The sequence below is a fragment of the Penicillium robsamsonii genome (genome assembly GCF_028829455.1).
Source record: "Penicillium robsamsonii strain IBT 29466 chromosome Unknown utg000001l_segment0_segment0, whole genome shotgun sequence".
Classification (NCBI taxonomy): Eukaryota; Fungi; Ascomycota; class Eurotiomycetes; order Eurotiales; family Aspergillaceae; genus Penicillium; species Penicillium robsamsonii.
In genome coordinates, this window is record NW_026643219.1 from 5,079,981 (window position 1) to 5,097,003 (window position 17,023).

At 46.4% G+C, this 17,023-nt stretch overlaps 8 protein-coding genes across 8 annotated transcripts; 6 read left to right on the forward strand and 2 right to left on the reverse strand.

The window, feature by feature from the left end:
- Positions 1-1,474: 1,474 nt before the first annotated feature.
- On the forward strand, positions 1,475-3,646 carry N7447_001994 (uncharacterized protein; the record flags this gene model as incomplete). The annotated part of the gene is made up of 2 exons (XM_057226270.1): positions 1,475-1,932; positions 1,984-3,646. 2 exons carry the CDS (start codon positions 1,475-1,477, stop codon positions 3,644-3,646), a joined length of 2,121 nt encoding a protein of 706 aa, XP_057090286.1.
- A 725-nt stretch (positions 3,647-4,371) lies between these two features.
- On the forward strand, positions 4,372-6,133 carry N7447_001995 (uncharacterized protein; the record flags this gene model as incomplete). Its single annotated transcript, XM_057226271.1, has 3 exons — positions 4,372-5,019; positions 5,073-5,633; positions 5,687-6,133. 3 exons carry the CDS (start codon positions 4,372-4,374, stop codon positions 6,131-6,133), a joined length of 1,656 nt encoding a protein of 551 aa, XP_057090287.1.
- Positions 6,134-6,926: 793 nt separating this feature from the next.
- On the forward strand, positions 6,927-8,877 carry N7447_001996 (FAD-dependent oxidoreductase; the record flags this gene model as incomplete). Its single annotated transcript, XM_057226272.1, has 4 exons — positions 6,927-6,989; positions 7,046-7,434; positions 7,498-7,702; positions 7,759-8,877. 4 exons carry the CDS (start codon positions 6,927-6,929, stop codon positions 8,875-8,877), a joined length of 1,776 nt encoding a protein of 591 aa, XP_057090288.1.
- Positions 8,878-9,680: 803 nt separating this feature from the next.
- Positions 9,681-10,418, reverse strand: N7447_001997 (uncharacterized protein; the record flags this gene model as incomplete). Its single annotated transcript, XM_057226273.1, has 4 exons — positions 9,681-9,835; positions 9,895-10,205; positions 10,244-10,323; positions 10,395-10,418. The coding sequence occupies 4 exons, from the start codon at positions 10,416-10,418 to the stop codon at positions 9,681-9,683; spliced, it is 570 nt and encodes a 189-aa protein (XP_057090289.1).
- A 1,276-nt stretch (positions 10,419-11,694) lies between these two features.
- N7447_001998 (uncharacterized protein) lies at positions 11,695-12,598 on the forward strand (the record flags this gene model as incomplete). Its single annotated transcript, XM_057226274.1, has 4 exons — positions 11,695-12,000; positions 12,076-12,339; positions 12,381-12,475; positions 12,532-12,598. 4 exons carry the CDS (start codon positions 11,695-11,697, stop codon positions 12,596-12,598), a joined length of 732 nt encoding a protein of 243 aa, XP_057090290.1.
- A 1,007-nt stretch (positions 12,599-13,605) lies between these two features.
- On the forward strand, positions 13,606-14,968 carry N7447_001999 (early growth response protein; the record flags this gene model as incomplete). Its single annotated transcript, XM_057226275.1, has 5 exons — positions 13,606-13,741; positions 13,794-13,848; positions 13,900-14,449; positions 14,491-14,568; positions 14,591-14,968. 5 exons carry the CDS (start codon positions 13,606-13,608, stop codon positions 14,966-14,968), a joined length of 1,197 nt encoding a protein of 398 aa, XP_057090291.1.
- A 42-nt stretch (positions 14,969-15,010) lies between these two features.
- N7447_002000 (uncharacterized protein) lies at positions 15,011-15,565 on the forward strand (the record flags this gene model as incomplete). The annotated part of the gene is made up of 1 exon (XM_057226276.1): positions 15,011-15,565. The coding sequence occupies one exon, from the start codon at positions 15,011-15,013 to the stop codon at positions 15,563-15,565; it is 555 nt and encodes a 184-aa protein (XP_057090292.1).
- A 756-nt stretch (positions 15,566-16,321) lies between these two features.
- N7447_002001 (uncharacterized protein) lies at positions 16,322-16,957 on the reverse strand (the record flags this gene model as incomplete). The annotated part of the gene is made up of 2 exons (XM_057226277.1): positions 16,322-16,816; positions 16,874-16,957. 2 exons carry the CDS (start codon positions 16,955-16,957, stop codon positions 16,322-16,324), a joined length of 579 nt encoding a protein of 192 aa, XP_057090293.1.
- Between the last annotated feature and the right edge of the window lie 66 nt (positions 16,958-17,023).

Sequence of the window (17,023 nt, forward strand, 5' to 3'; positions counted from 1 at the left end):
ATCCAGTTTAGTGTTTTATTCATATTATTCATTTTTCATTTTCATTTTCTGCTTGAATAACACTAGTTTATCGCTCTTGTTGCCTGCCCGCTTGCTCCTAGGAATACCACTTCAGCTCTAGCGATCTGGGCATCCGCAAAAATATTCTAAACCAATCGATTATGTCTACTGGGTGATCTAGCTGCCCATGACGAAATTTGTGACCCCTCACTTGCCCAACATATCCAAACTAGCAATCAGAAAGTACCTCATCCTAGCTGAAGTCCGAGAGGACTTCCTAGGAGCTCCAGACCTTTCGTGCCACCGCAATGTGAATGATATCAATCCTACAAGCTTAAGTGTTAGTGCCCTTTTGCGAGAACTGTGACTAATAACCCTGCGATGGTAGACCCGAGGCCCTTCTCACTATCTCTGTTCTCAGATGTATGACTCGAATCCGCTCCATCATGTGGAGGAGTATATTGTGCAGATCCGCAGTGACATGAGCTTGTGCCAGCGCAGGGAGAGAAGGCTCCATGGCCATTGCTAGAGTGTTGTCCACTGTAGGAGTCCCGCTGCTATATAGTTCGAGGTTCAGTATTGACGATTTCTTCGGTTTCAACTGATCTTTCGACGATTTTGGTCTATCGTATAGAGCAGATCATATTGCAGACAATAACTCACCTGGAGACATGAGCTTGATCTCTCAACTTGGGCACAAGAGTAGCCCTCTGGGTGAGGGTTGCTGTATTCACTTTTGGGGTACGACATATTGAGAAAGGGCGCGATGCAATTGGAGACGGTGGATAGAATTGTTCGGTGATATGAAACAGTTGAGATTGATGAATATGCCGATGAAACTTGTTGGTAGTTTTCTAATATCGGGATAGACGCCTTAATTAATATCCTTGAGAATGCCTTAACTATCATATGATTGATTACATATGATATTGTACAACAATCCAAGCTAGTAGTATGAGAATTACACTAAGCCATCTCAGAAAGTAGATTGACAGGAAGTTTAACTGCCAATCATTGTCCCAGGATCATTGTGGATAGACTGAATGATAGCATGGGATGCAATAATAGCATAAACCAGCGAGAATTTCATCGCGCAAATTCTTTTATAGATGCCACGTACAATATGCAGAGGGCGATCTCAGCACAAATCGAGGTTTTTGAAATGAATTACATCCTAATCAAGTAAGGTGTCAATCTGCTTTCCAAACAGGGTCTAGTCGTACACAAGGTGGCGGTGGTGCCAAGACCGAGCTGAGCTTGACACTACAACATATGTCGTACGCCGCGTTATCGAATATCTATGACCACCAACCTGGCTGCTTGAGAGTTGTGCACTAAATACTCCACCTACTACTATTGGATCTTCTCTTTCTTTCATTAAGAAATGCAAAATCAAAAAGCCGAGAGAGGTCCAAGGGGAAGATATGCCCGCACAATATGTCGCGGCTGTCGCTCAAGAAAGATTAAATGCATCATGCAGAACCGGGATGATCTCGGTCCCTTGGGTGTTCCGCAACCTCAAGAAAAGGCTTGTGAACGATGTCGCAATCTAGACCTGGAATGCATTGTTGAGCGTACCTTTTTAGGACGCCCCGCAGCGAAGCGCCTTCGTGGCATGGCGGCTCAAGAGAATGATACCGTAATTAATGGGCCTATCACTTCTACGCTTTCCAGCGAGGATATACAAGATCATCTATTCTCCGATGCAGCGGAGATTGGTCCCGATTGGCAGAAGGAGTTGCGAACGAAATTAGCTCCGCGTCCGACTAGAGAAGAGCGTTTCAAATCGATGATAGAGCCCCATTTTTTTCTCTCATCAATCTTGTCCAAAGATCAAGCATTTGGGATTGATATAGCTCAACCCCCTTCGTGTTGGGACGCGTCTCTTACAGAGCTCATTGACAACGACACTGCGGAGTCGCTTGAGAAGAGGTGAGTCCACATGATCCGACATCTCTCCCCTTGCCTAATTAGCTAGGATAGTTTGACTTGGCATCGCTTTTTTCATCCTTCAATGCCAAGATTGGTAGAACTTAGAAGCCGCCTACTCTCGAATGACTTCACGTCGATCAATTCTGCAACCAAGCTGCTCTTCGCGCTGCTCTGCTTGACTGCTCTAGACATTGACGAGGCCTTAGCCAAAAGCCGCCCCTCTTTGAGATCGAGTCTACGCCTTGCCGTGGCATCCGTCGGCCAAGAATTTATATTTTCGCCACCAACGCACCATGACACGGTCGTGGTTTGCCTATTTTTAGCAGACTACAAACCCACAGCTTTAGCTACGACACAAAGGGTCTTACATCGTGCCATTAAGTCTGAAATGTTTGTTCATCTAGCTCAAAGGATGGCAGAACGACTTGAAGAAAATTCGGAACAAGGAGGTACACTCCCATCTGAGTTGTATATTGTGGATGGTGCCCAGTTCGATTTTGGCTTTAGTCGAACGGTAGAGCGCTTGCAGCTTTTGCATTATGACACATTCCTGGATGGCTACCTTGCAAAATCACATTATGCTTTACGAAAAGCTCTTGCGAAGATGACGCCTGTTGTCGATGTGTACCAGGTTGTTTTGAAATATCGGCAGTGCTCACCAAGAACTATCTTCCACATAAATTGGGCCATGTCCGTCTGCGTTCTATTGAACGCTGTGGCAAATTTAAAAGAAAGATGGAACAATCCCGGATCGCTGTTTGGGGAGATTGAAGAGGCTGAGAGGAGATGCGTTGAGCAACTGAAAACAAGTGGTGTCTTATTGGAGAAATCATCGGGCATGTTTGATTCGCAAGAGATAGAGGCTGCTCGCTCCATCTTAGAGCTCAGGCTCAATTCTATTATCGCTAGGATATGGGGCCTTGGGCTTTTATATGCCTCGGTTCTTAAAGTAAGGTCTTTGGAAGGCGGACTGAAATGGGACCACGAGATTGAGAGCCATGAAGCAATTCAAATCAGTGACCAAGTCGGAGGAAGCACAGAAGATATGATCGCAGGCGCAGCAGAACCATTTGCTATGGCATTGAGTCAGCTTGGAATCAAGTTTCCCAAAAGGCTAACAAGTCTTTTGGAGATCTTCATCGGGTGCACGGATTTGAGGCTTGCTGGCACAAGCTTTCGCCCTCCACTTCAACATCTTGCTCTGGAGGTTCTCACACATTGCAAAAATGTTGTTGAAAACAACCTTGTGCAGGTGAAGTGTTTTGGACGATTGAACCCCGAATTTGAGAAACAGCTCGAGCTGTTTACCATATGCGCACAGCGATTTGATTCTATGGTTGCCGCGCCGTGGACATCAACCGACGTGGCCTTTGCTAATGGCTGTGTCTATGCCGTGGGCAGTAAAATAATATCGGGCTTTTGTCAGGTGATGAAAACGGCGAAAGAAAACCTTTCGAGGCGAATTGAGGGACAGGAGAGTCAGCACGGAGAGGAGAGACAGGCAGGAGAGGCAGGAGAGGCAGGGGTGGGATTTTCGCCCATGTACTCAGACATGAGTGAAGGCACTTTCTTTGACTTGACTACGTCAACTGAAGCATGGAATATGTGGCCTTATCTTGGAGGATTCGACCCGCTTCCCAACCCACTGGAGCTTTATAACTGGATTGAAGGCCAGAACACCGATGTTGATCCTGGGAGTATCCCATTTCTATAAGATAATATGTGCATAATCATTCAATTTCTGCTTCCATGTAACGTATAGAATTCAAATTCCTGCTGTGACATGATTGTGACAAGGGAAACATGGGCACCGAATCAAACATTTTTGGGTATAGAGTGAGTAAAGCAAGCTGGTCTCCACTGGATTACGAACACCGGACTAGCTGTAGATCCATTCTGACTTTCCCCGGCAGAGAAGTAGTGCGCAACGAGCGCGCAACTGACAAATGTTTCCCGTGGGGGCGTGTCGTCGATCCCGCGACAAGAAAATGCGCGACGAGCGCAACTTTTCCAAGGCGAAAATGCCACAACCAAAGTGTCATTCGACATACTCTCCTATTCCCATGAGATAATACGCGCAGATCACCAATAGATTTTACTACTAATAGTTGGCTTGATTATCCATATGCATATGGGCATATGGTACGGAGTATGTTGTTTTGGCAACGATAACGTAGCTTTGTCTTAGCCCTATGTTGTACCTGCAAACCGCAGATCTATCCCACTCCTCTGTGCTTAGACGCGGCAAAAAATTGCTTACTTGCATGTATTTCAAATTTAATAAATTTTCGTAAGCGACGAATCAAAAACCAAAGGGGGACTGTGACAAGTAGATAAATTGGAGTTCCTGATGTCAAGAGAATTTCGGCTCCCTTTCCATCCTACTCTTTCCATCCTGCCCTTTCCATCCTACTACATTTACCAGAAGGGCAAGCCAACATGGTTTTTCTTGTCAAAGCCCTTCGAACGGGTCTTGGCTTTGCGTCAGAAGCAATCCATGCAGTTCGAGATCGACCCTCGTCGAGAGATCAACCTAAAGCCATTCCTCCCAGCGAATCCTCGCTAGAAAACTTCGAGAACCCCAACTCTGCCAAGCCAGCTGCCACGGACAGCACTTTTCCACCGTGCTCATCAGACTACCCAGAGAATGACACTGTCCCTCGGGGGCAGACAGTCATTGCTGACGTCGGATCAGACTCCTGGTCAGATCATGTGGCTTATGCCAACCAGGACGAGTTGTCGTGGCAGCTTGATGATATGATCGAGCGGTTGAGACAGTCAAATTCCGGCGAAGACTTGTATGCACTTCCATACGACGACACTCTGACCGACTCGTATGATGAGACGGAGGACGAAGAGGAAAGAAAGCTCAAGCAGAGGGAAGCATTGGCTCGTGAGCTAGTTGAGATGGCGGGGCCCCCTCCCGAAAATCTACAGCGACTTCCATGTCCTGTCATTATTCCTCAGCGCCGTCCTAGAAACAAGGACCGCGGATTCGTACGTGCATATGCACCCATTCTCCAGGACTGCGGTATCGACCAAGAAGTCTTTTTACAATTCTTGGAATACCTAGATGTCGTTAATCATGTTCGTACAAGCTACCATTTCCCTGAGATTCCAAGCACTCACACTTTATATAGGCCTCTGCTTGGATTGAAGTGGTTTTCATCGCCGCTCAAATCACATCATCTCTCCCATTCCCGGCCGCTATGGCTGTAGGCATGGTCCTCTCTGTGATTGCCGGCACTGCTCGCGAATTACAAAAACGAACTCGTGCAAATACCTTTCTTGAGATGGTCAACCGTGATTTGTTCATGCCTCGTGGGCTATTTGTTATGGTTATCGCATTCAAACCAGATGATCCTGCACAACAGGGACCACTGGCTAAAGCCACCAGCTCGCTCAAGAAAAGCATCTTTAAAAAGGACAAAGTAGACTTGAATAAGGCAGCCATGAAATGGAGCAACCCTGATATAAACAGGTCGAACTTCGGAAAGAAACTGGACAATATCCGAGTGGAGAGCGGCGAGACAAGTTCTGAGCTCGAATTGCCGGAAACTGCGAGCCTAATCTACCCCCAGTTGGATCGGATTATTGCAGGTGGATACATTGAAGAGCAATCACAAGGAATTCTCGAAAAGTTCAAAGACGCCGGAGAGTGGGTCAATGACTATATGGATAGAAGGGCGATGGTGTTTTATGTGTGTTATTATCCCCAGTCTTGTTATAACATGCTAACAAGATGGAAAAAAAGGAAGCAAAACACCCTGGATCGCCAATGGTAGTGCCTTCTGAGCAGCGGAAACCAATGAAGTCACGCTTTAACGATCCAGATCATCCCGTGAACAGCGGATCGATAATTTCTCTCGTCACCGGCGGTCTTGTTCCTCTACCGGGTCCTGGCAAGTTACTTGCTAAGTGGAATAAAGCGTTAGGGGCCAATCATCTTCTTGGTAAACCAGCGGATTCGCAAGACGGCCGACTAGTCCCTAGCACAGGAAGAAATCACCTCAAGAAAGTTTTCTTGAAGAACGTCTTATACCTTGCGGTTGTCAACCTGCCTACCGAAGAGGAGGCTGAAAAATCAAAGGCTCAATTTGAAAGCATGGTGCAGCAGAACAATACCACTGTTCCAAATGAAGAGCTTAACAATACTCTTCAACAAGATTCTGCCTCAGATGTCAAATGTGATGGGATTTAGCTCTAGCTGCAGTAGTTCATGAGTCGACACTGATATACCTACAACTTGCTTGAGATAATACAACAGATTTTACCAACAAGACTGCCTTCAAGTCATGGTAATAAATTAGCCAGCGTAGAACGGAAGAGTGATGCCAAAGGAAAGTCTTGCTTTCACTATGTTTACTTCAAAAGCAATTCATACAAAGAGGTCTACAAGGGATGTGTGACATTGCATATATACTGTTTGCCTTGATCCATTTGCTATGTTGTATAGTGTGAGTTTTTGATTGGTGCCAGGCCTGCTATTTAATCTCTCGGGACTTCTCATTCCTTTCTTCGTCCCTCTCCATATTTAGTATTCTCGTTGACTTCAACTTGCCTCACCACAGGATGCAGGAATTTACGCTGAACTAATCTAAGGAAATCCAATGCCGAGGGACCCGTGATTTGAAATAACCGAGTTGGCCCCCACAAAGCGGCTTATATTTCTAGTGCGCGCTCGTTGCGCACTACCACAGCCCCGGGCATTCAGCTTTTATGACCTCATGCGTAAGAATCAAGTCAGCCCAAACCGCATCAATATATGAAAATATATGAAGAAATAGACATGGAAACTCCACCTTCTGCTGTGCCCCACTAATGGGGCTAAGCTCGCGGCCTTAAGTATCATCGTTGGCGGAGAGCGGAAAATAATTGCGCATCCTACTGACGATCGGCTCAGGTAGTAACTAAACCCTAAGGCATGGAAAATGAAATTGTATATAAGTCATTGATTCCATACTGTAGTTGATGATTCAACACGCTCATCAATCATGTTATTCAAGGGTCTTTTGCTCCTTGCTGGAGCCCAGTCCGCTTTTGCTACTTGTAAATGTGTATGTCTTCTACAACTTGAGTTATAACATCTTGGAAACTGACAGGATTTGAATAGACCCCAACTGACGAATGTTGGCCTTCGTTTTCTAAATGGAATGCCCTTAATGTATCCGTTGATGGTCAACTTATAGCCAATCAGCCCATTGCTCAACCATGTTATCCCGGCCCGGGCCAGGATGCAGAGCTATGTCAAGATATCAGCCAGGAATGGACGAGTTCAAAGTTCCAAGAGGCCCAACCAGTCGGCTATACCTATCCAGTTGCTGTGACCTGTCCTCCGATCAATGCCTCGATCGCCGCTTACCCTCTCTGCCAACTGGGTGCCGTTCCAGTATACACGATCAATGCAACCAAAACAAGTGATGTCTCAACCGGCATCAGATTCGCCAAAGAGAATAATTTGCGGCTGGTGATTAAAAACACCGGCCACGATATCGTCCAAAGGTACGAGAATTTGGTTCCTGTCGATCTGGAGTTTGCCTCATGTGCTAACGTTCTCTTGGGCAGATCTCAAGGATATGGCAGTCTGATGATTTGGATCAAATACATCCAGGACGGGCTATCTTACCAAGGCCGTTATACTCCGTCAAACCATTCTTGTCCAGCAAATTGGACTGGAGGTGCCATCACCGTCGGTGGTGGATACATTTGGGGAGACGTATATGACTTTGCAGCCAAGCACAACTCTATCGCTGTCGGAGGTGATGATAGCGTAAGGAAGCATTCATTTTAAAGCCATGGCTAGAAGACAGGCTAACGATAACACAGACTGTTGGGGTTATTGGAGGATATATCCAGGGCGCCGGTCATGGCCCGACTAGCCACGCCTTTGGATTGGCGACCGATCAGGTCCTCGAATACGTAGTCGTCTTGGCATCAGGAAAGGTTGTGAAAACAAGCCCATGCCAATACCCCGACTTATTCACTGCCCTGCGTGGAGGAGGTGGTGGTACTTACGGTGTTGTCGTATCCGCTACAATCAAAGCACATCCTACGCGTCCAGTCCTCGCGCATACTTTACTCATGACTCCAACGAAGGGCAACTTGAGGGATCTCGTGAATGCCACAGGGAACGTTTTATCGAAATATCCTATTCTTTCGGACCAAGGGTTCGGAGGTATCGGGGAGTTGCTCAATATGAAAGGGAAAACACTCTACGCACACACCTTTATCATGCTCCTCGACAACAACTCTTCCAGCACCATTGAGAGCACTAAGGAGTTTGTGAACAAGCACCTCGTGAATGATCTGCTTCCGTACAACGAGACAACCCTTTACGTCTCCTCCTCCTTCAGTCATTACCCGACGTTCCAAGGATACTTCGGCTCTAAAAGTCACGCAGCCCAGGCTGGAGATGATCTCCTTATGATCTCTCGATTCTTCGACAAGAACTCACTTGTCTCCCAGCAGGAAAGCTTATCTAATATGCTTTCCACTCTGTTTATCGAGACAGGCCCAGGGGCCCGTCCCTCTGGATCTGGACTGTCGCTGTCTCTCGATGGTGGTGGACGAGTCCTTCACCAGGAACCATTCACATCTGTCAACCCAGCATGGCGCAAGACCTATGCTCTCTTGACGCATGTCGATCTCTATCCTCTCAATGCAGGCTCGCAAGGAGTCCAGGAAGTCAAGAACAAGGCTACCTACAAGAAGCTAAAGGCAATGGAGGATCTGACCCCCGGCATGGGAACGTATCTGAATGAAGCTGATGGATTTGATCCCCAATGGAAGGAGAATTGGTTTGGAAAGAACTACAATTGGCTCAAGTCTGTGAAGCACAAGTATGACCCTGAAGGCGTGTTTTGGTGCTGGCGATGTGTTGGAAATGAAGGATGGGAAGAAGTGAAGGGTGGTGCGACCTACGGACCCCTGTGTACCACTGACTAGGGATTTCAAAGAGGTCGGTGAGGTCTGCTATAACAATTTTTGCAGTACTTCTATAATATATTGTACTCGAATTCGAACTATGCAGCAACTTTTGAAATACCTCGCAAGTCTAAGAATAAAAACAGTAACTAACAGCATCCGTACTATATCTTCCAAGGCTTCTCTCGGATATAACCATCTTGTATATAAGTGTCGAAAATATAGCGCCTCTCTTCGGCGATTTCTTTCTTAGAAAAGAAGAGGTTTTTTGCCCATATTTTAATGAATTTCTACATAATGTAACCAAAGGCGAAAAGCCGAAGAGATGAGATAGAAAACTATTCAGCTCCATCTCCAAAAGCCTGTTACTTCAAAAATTACTTTAGGAAAGGGTAATTGTTCTGGGATCACTGTTTCATTGGAAACTATCAAGCGCTGCTGGTTTTCAGAAAATGGAGATGAGAGCATCGATCAAGGATCCCACATACCGAGGCGCCGTCGCAGGAAAAAAAAGAAAAGAAAAAAGCAACGTATCAGGACGTGAAAAGTAAAAGCGGAATATGTACATCAAACAATTGGGCAATTTGTTCGTTTTCATCTCATCCATCGTCATCTCTTGGAGCACATTTTCAGCGATAGGAAGTATAACGGATTCCAAATGCACACCAGTTCTTGTCAATGCTCTCCGACAAGAATAGGCACCCTTGATCAAATGATTGTGTATTAAAATAACCTCGGAATTAAAATCGCAGAGTTTGTGAAACGGGCCGAGTGAGTTGCGTCATTCCGACAGCATCACATCGTCAAATCAAGGAGGAATCAATTTAAGCAGCAGTGCTGCTAGTGGTAGACTTAACCTTAGTATCAGGAATGACGCCACCTGTCCTAGAGAGATCAGTGGCACGGATGTTAGGGTTTTTGGTGTAGTAGTTGGCAATGGCAGACTTAATAGCGTCCTTAGCAAGCATAGAGTAGTGCACTATATGTATATATTAGTATGCGAACCTATAAAACCTTATCACGGAAGAGAAGATATACGCTTGATAGGAGGGAGACATAACTCCTTCGCCATATCGGTGTTCTTGATCTTTCTAGCCTCGTCGAGGGTCATACCGCGTATAAGCTTAGTCAGATAACTAGAGGAAGTGATGGCACTACTATAGCCGAAGGTCTTAAAGACGACGTCGTCGATACAGCCGGACTCCTTATTCACGCAGATCTGCAACTTTATAATATCGCTATAGGCGGGTGCACCAACGAGACCGGTACCGACGTCCTGGTCGCCCTTCTTTATAGAGCCGATATTACGGGGGTTGTTATAGTGGTCTAGGACCTTCTTGTGGTATCCTCTGCGCTGTTAAGCTAGGGTAGGAGTAGCACGGCGAACGGCGGGTTGAGCGGAAGCTCCAAATCCTGCCAGGTCTGTCGCAGAAAGGCGGTATCTATGTCTGCGAACTGGGACCCAATCTGCCTCAGGGTCAGTTTCTAGCCCTTGAACCCAAGCAGCTTTCGTTTCTCTTTTGTGTTGAGGTTCTGACGGGGCTTGCGAGTACTCGAATCATCCGGATGATTCAGAGGTAGCTTTGATCTTGTCTTGACGCTTCATCGACAGTGAGCATCCAATCACAATCACTGAGCCTGAGCCCGGACTGAAATTTACTCATTGAGCCTGACTCTGAGCGCCCTCGTAAAAGCGGCAGCAGCTAAGATAGGAAAGCCCCACCCGGCAGAGGAAAAATGGTACGTATAGCTACATATGTACTCTCGCATTCTTTAACCAGTATATCTCAAAATACTCAATAAGCTAATTACATCCCCACGAGAGAAATCTGGATACTTGAATCACAAACTCCATATAGATTTCTTGCAATTTCATATGGGCCAATCGATAATCGCCAAATGTAATAGTGTTGTTTACTTTCCTTCAACCCTTCAGTATCACCACCCAGTTCTTGCTATAGCTCTGTATAATCTCGCCACCACAGTTTCAACACTAACACTAAATAGTTCCTCCGACTCGCCAAAAATCTCAACCCCCTACGGATGTAAGATTCGTGCTGCCGTTGCAGCTTGTCGTCGCTTGTGTAGTTTATAAGTAGTAGTAGTACACATTATTGCAGGATTACATTTCGACCCGGGATATATATGACCACTTCCCACGGAACCTGATACTATTTTGATTGTGTATTTTTCCGTAGAGAAAAAGGAGTTATCCACAGGGGTGGATTCATATCCCAAGAATCAAGAGACCAAGCGCTTTACAATATCAATTTCATACTAAGAAGTATTCTATCCACAAGAATCCCAATCCGATATGCATTATATGTCTTCATCTGGATGGTTCCACTTGGTTGGAAGATATACAACGGTTAGTATCAGTGTATTCTGGTTATGATTACCGTCCAAGACCTGACAACAAAAGTCGAGCTTTTAATATACACGGATGATACCGATTGTTTACTTCTGAATTTGTGGGGTAGGGAGCTTTATGCAAGTCAGAATCCACATCGAAAGATCTAATCAATTGCAATATAAGATGATTATGGCCAAAAAGAAGATATTAATGAATCTAGAACATTCTCAGAACTAATCGCATAGGAATGGTGCCATTGGTGCAGAGAAAGGAGGTGCGGGAGTAAAATTAAACCGTTGTGGTTGGCTAGCGCTCAGGCCAGCTGTCCCAACTCCCTCTGAACACCATTCTTCCTCTTGTCTCTGACTGTGTCAATTCTTATCCCCCTTCAGTTGGTAAGTGTCTTGAGATAGTTTCATCTTCTGTTAGACTTGATTATTCCCGAGACCTGTCTCACTAACTTGTTCCGCGCCTCAGCCCTCAAGATGCGTTTCACGTCGCTTGTCACCCTCCTCCCTGCCCTGGCCCTGGCCCAGGAGCAGGTCCCTCTCGCCGACCGCGTGCAGGGCTGGTTCAACCAGGTCAAGTCCTACGTGCCGACAGCAGCTCCGGCTTCCCCGATCGAGCAGCTGGCCGAGAAGGTTACCGAGAAGAGCGTCACCCACGTGTCCTTGAACAACTGGCAGTCTATCCTTGCCCCGGGTCCCAAGGCTGAGGACTGGTTGATCTACACCACTGGTGGCAACAAGACCTGCTTCGGTCGCTGCGGAACTGCTGATAAGGCATTCAAGGTGAGTTTATGTTTTGCTCCCGACGCGTCTTTTCGCCAAGTCCCAAATCCCTAACATCGCGTTTGCAATTCCCAGGAATCCGTTCTCTTGTTCTCCGCCGATCCTACCTCACCTCACCTCGGATACTTGGACTGCGAGGCCAACCAGGTCCTGTGCGCCGCCTGGTCCGCCAGCGCTCCCTCCGTCCAGTACTACCAGGTCCCCAAGGCACCCGCTGTTGGCGAGGAGCGTGCCCCGACTCCTCTCCGCAACATCTACCTGAACTCCACCACCGTTACCCCCGCGACCATCTACGAGATCCACGCCAAGAAGACCTACGAGAAGTTCCCCCCTATGAGGGTGCTCTCCACCCTGTTGACGGCTGGGTCGCTAAGTACCAGCTCAACATTCCCATGGGCTACGTTATCTGGGCTCTCGGTGCTGTTCCTAGCTGGCTGTTCATGATTGGTATCAGTTTCTTCAGCCGTACCATGATGTAAGTTGATATTGATTTGTGCTTGTCGTTTGTTATCAATCTAACACCGGAATTAGGAGCCGTCGCGTGGGTCCTACTGGAAACGCCCCTCGTGCTGCTGCCCCCGCTGGTAGCGCAAACTGAATAGCCTCTTTGGGTCTATGTTGGTGTTTTGGGTTGTATATAATCAGTGGTAGCGTATTGTGATGCGTCCAATATGCTTGGCTTGGGTTGTGTTCTTTGTTGGGCAGATATCTGTCAGGGATAGGGCCTCTTCGATCTTGGGCCTTTTTTCCAGCTACCTTTTTAATCTACGGATCCTAGCTATCTAGTGGGATTTTGTAACAGATTCACCGAATGCATTATTAGTAACTCTTTTGACACCCAGCTTTACCTCCCTGTCCAGAACATTTTATAAAACATCATTCCAAGGTTGTATCCCCTTTGCTACACGACTTATGCGGAGGGTTTTCTATATAACGCGTATGCTGTTGCACTCTGAGCCATCATATTCGAGGTCGTAGTCATTGCCCAATTCGAATTCACTCTCCTAGTCGCTCTACAGGAGGTGGTCTCTCTTCTTCAATTGAGAACTGAAGTGAGCGGAGCAATGCTCTTCTGTGAGACCCAGATATTGGTCTCACTGGCATGAATGAACCAGGCCCAAGCTTGAGGGAGGACCGAGATCCAACCGCAGTGGTCCATGTTGCTAGTCTCGTCTTTAGATTTGCTGGAATTTGGAGATAGAGATAAGTCGAACCTGGCTGATATATTTGATACCTTGTCAATATTCAAGGAAGAATCGTGTCGCAAACTCCTGCTATACTTTGGGGTGCCCCGTTGATTATTCGCCGGAGTATCATGTCTCTCTTGACATCGAAGATGCAAAGGCGGATGGAATTAACTGTTTGGGGTTTAACTGTTGGTACCGCCGTGGGTCTACCCCGGATTATCCCCGCACGGCATAATCGGCTAGGAACGAGGTCTTTGCTTCCGAGGTTGGAACATTTGCCGTTCAACTGGCCCTTGCAAGTTGAGAACAAGAATCACCCGTCAGAAGAGCAGAATTCAGTCTTCTATTATGGATTCTTCCTCTGCTGCAGCAACATCCTTCCCAACCCACGCATTTGCGGGTTGTTGATCCAACAACTATGGTTTCTAGCACGAGGCATTCGTCCCCGAAGGTTAGATCTAGTCATGCTGCGCGCAAAACAAAGCGATTTCGATGCGAGCAGTGTGATCGGCACTTTGCTCGACTAGAATATCAACAACGACATGAGAGGACCCGTACGTCCTTACATTTAAATAGCCGACACAATTACTGATGCCGGGTAGATAGATACACACGAAAAGCCTTTCAGTTGCTCTCAATGGGAGCGTGACTTTTCAAGAACGTGATTTTCTCGGAAGAGCTACTATAATCGATCACTGCTAACAATTCAAAGTGACCTGCTAGTCCGCCATGAGAGACTCAGTCACTCAGGATCTGGAAAGCAGAACGAGAAAAGAGGTGCGCGCCGATCAAAACGGCCACGACGCTCAATGCATACTCAAAACGGGATACAGAATGGCAAATACCTAAATGCTGGGATTTATGAGCCACAATCCTTGGTTGGTATTGGTGTCTCTGCGGAGGAAACTGGCGCTCAATATTTTCAACCGGTTTACGTGGGCTCAAGTGAGGCCACCGGAATCAGTTTGGAAGAAGTTAACGATTTATCCGAACACTTGAACCAAGACGGTTTCCCCGAACAGCAGTTGAACAATTCCAACGATCTCTCTCCTAATTTCTCTACTCAATTCCAGGCACAATTAACAGAAACTTTGTTCAGTGATCCATTTCAAGACTTGGCAGCATTCATGGATAACCATACCCCATTAGCAGATGATTTTACTTCATTCATCTCACCAACACAGAGACTCGATTCTCCTCTGCCAGATCACTATAACGACACTGGATGTATAACCCCGGCCCTGGGGGCAGATTTAGGAACAGTTAGCACGCAGCAACGGACAGAGACTGATACATTCTCAAGACTTGGGTCACGGTTGCCGTCCTTACAGCCAGAAGACGATATACCATGAGCTCTCCAAATAGCCCGCGCAGCCAACTTGTTTGAAGGAATTAGTACACAGACTCGCAACGTTCTTATTGCCAGGCTGGAACAATTTGTTGTAGTAGTGCCCGAATCATTTCAAATGCCATCCAGGCTAGCCATGTGTCATTACTTGACAGACTATCTCAAGGGGTTTCACGAGCACATGCCTTTTCTGCAAATTCCCACTATCTCATCGGAGGAATGTTGTATTGAACTTGTACTGGCCATCGCCTCAATCGGGGCACAGTGTTGCTTCGAGCCCGAAAGAACAGTCCAATTATTCCAAGCAAGCCACCTTATTTCAAGAGAGCGCACCAGGAGACATGATGCGTTATCAGTGTATCATACATCTCATTCAGATAATGATAGGCTGTCCAGAGAGCCCTCCTCTGACAACAATCAATCAGTACAATAAAACGACAACGCAATCCAAACCGCACAAGCTCTCTTGCTCCTCATGGCCGAGGCAACATGGTCAAATCATCGGACAATCTTGCGTGAAGCCCTGGCCATTCAGAGTATCCTAGCAACTCTCGTTCGCGATGATGGTCTCAAAACGACACCACTACCAGAGAATACCACTTGGGAGAACTGGGCTAGATATGAAAGTACCAAGAGAACTAAGTGGATAGTATTCTGCTTCTTCAACTTGCACACCATTGTCTACAACATTCCATCTCCAATTCTTAGCTCGGATATCGATGGGATGTTACTGCCTTGCCAGTTTGCAACCTTTCGAACAACGTCCGAAAACAAATGGCAGAAGTTGAAAGACAAGGAGCATGAAATTTGGTTCAAGGATGCATTCTCTCACCTATTTCAGGAAAGTTTCAACACTACTCACATTGTGCCAAATTCTACACTTGGAAACTATATCCTAGCCCACGCCTTGATCCAGCACATCTACCTCGTCCGCAAAGTCTCCTGCCATCGCCGAAAAGACATCCCAGAAGAAGATATTGCATCTACGAAATGTCGTCCTGGGTTGTTTGAAAGTGAAATGAAAATTTAGCTTATAATTTTGAGCTTGGGGGTCCCTTGAATATATTCAGTACTGGCAATTTCAGTTCTTGGTCTTGGGGAAACTGTTCATGTTCCCCGTAACCCTTCCCCGATAGGGAATTCGGGGGACATATAGAACATATAGCTTCGTCGTCACTAGAGGGAATTTACCTTTATTTTTTGGACCCATTTAGGTATGAATATCTGCATGTGTATTTTCTTGATCAGCATAATAACCACGGAACAAGAGATATGCGAACCGAAAAAATAAATATTGTATAAAAGAGGTAAAACAAAGGTAGCTCCAAAAGGCTACAGCCGAGACGAACTTTAGCCTACTCCCCCGAGGCCCTGGCAGCCCCTAAAGAATCCCCTCTAAACAATCCTGCCACCCGAATACCAGGCCTTTGGCACCTAATGTAAAGGCCAAGAAGCTATAGTACCCAACTGAACCCCCCACACTCTAAAATATATATCTAAACCTATGTTTGAATAATGACTTTCTACAATTACAAGGTTCATGTAGTTTCATAAATATGAATGAATCTCCAGATACGCTTGCATATTACATTCAAACTCAACGGAAACATGTTGTAAATTCGAAAGACTCCGATAATTCCTCCTAGAGACTAGTCCCAATAGGGCTCTGCTAGCTAGTCCCGAAAAACCGAGCTTGATTCTCTGATTTCTCTTCCCACTCGACATCATGGGCCAATATAACCTCAACACCTTCAGACTCGAGCTGCAAGATCAATGAAATGGTTTTTTAAGCCTGCTTCTTGTCTGTATGAATGCAACAGATGTGACCAGACTCATCATGCCATTCTCCAATCTCCCTTTCTCGTCTCATGATACGTCGATCATGGCACGCCTCCCCAGCTAGGTATGTATACTTACCAGGACTCGTGCGAGCGAGAATATCGATATGTCCCGGGAGATGGCCCGGTGCATCGACTACCAAGATGCTTCCGTCTTGGAAGATATCTATTGTCCGGGGAAGGAACCCATGGGGTATCCACGACTGACTGAAATCCGGCGTGACTCCATTTCGGGCAGGTCTACCAGTGGAAGACCCTTGTTCTGTGACACCTATTGTAGGGGGGAGCTCAATGGTTCGCGACACAGGTAGCAGATCAGGCTCGAAAAAAGAATGACTTCCACGAAGGGACAAACTGTCTTTTAGTAGAGACGACGTGCCAGGGCCAACAACGAAGGTGCTTGTATCGAAGGCTTTTGGCTCGTCGATATGGTCCCAGTGGACCTTGATGACATTTCAGCAGGGTGAATGCACACTATGATCAATGCATGGGATACATACGTGTGAGTATATCACATAGTCGATATCATCTGTTGATAATCCGCCAGCTGCTAAGCTTTGTACGACGTTGGGTTCGGTAGCCATAGGGTGTCGTGTCTCTAAATGACGTTGAATTGGGATCGGATAATTGGTGGATGGATGTCGTAGAAC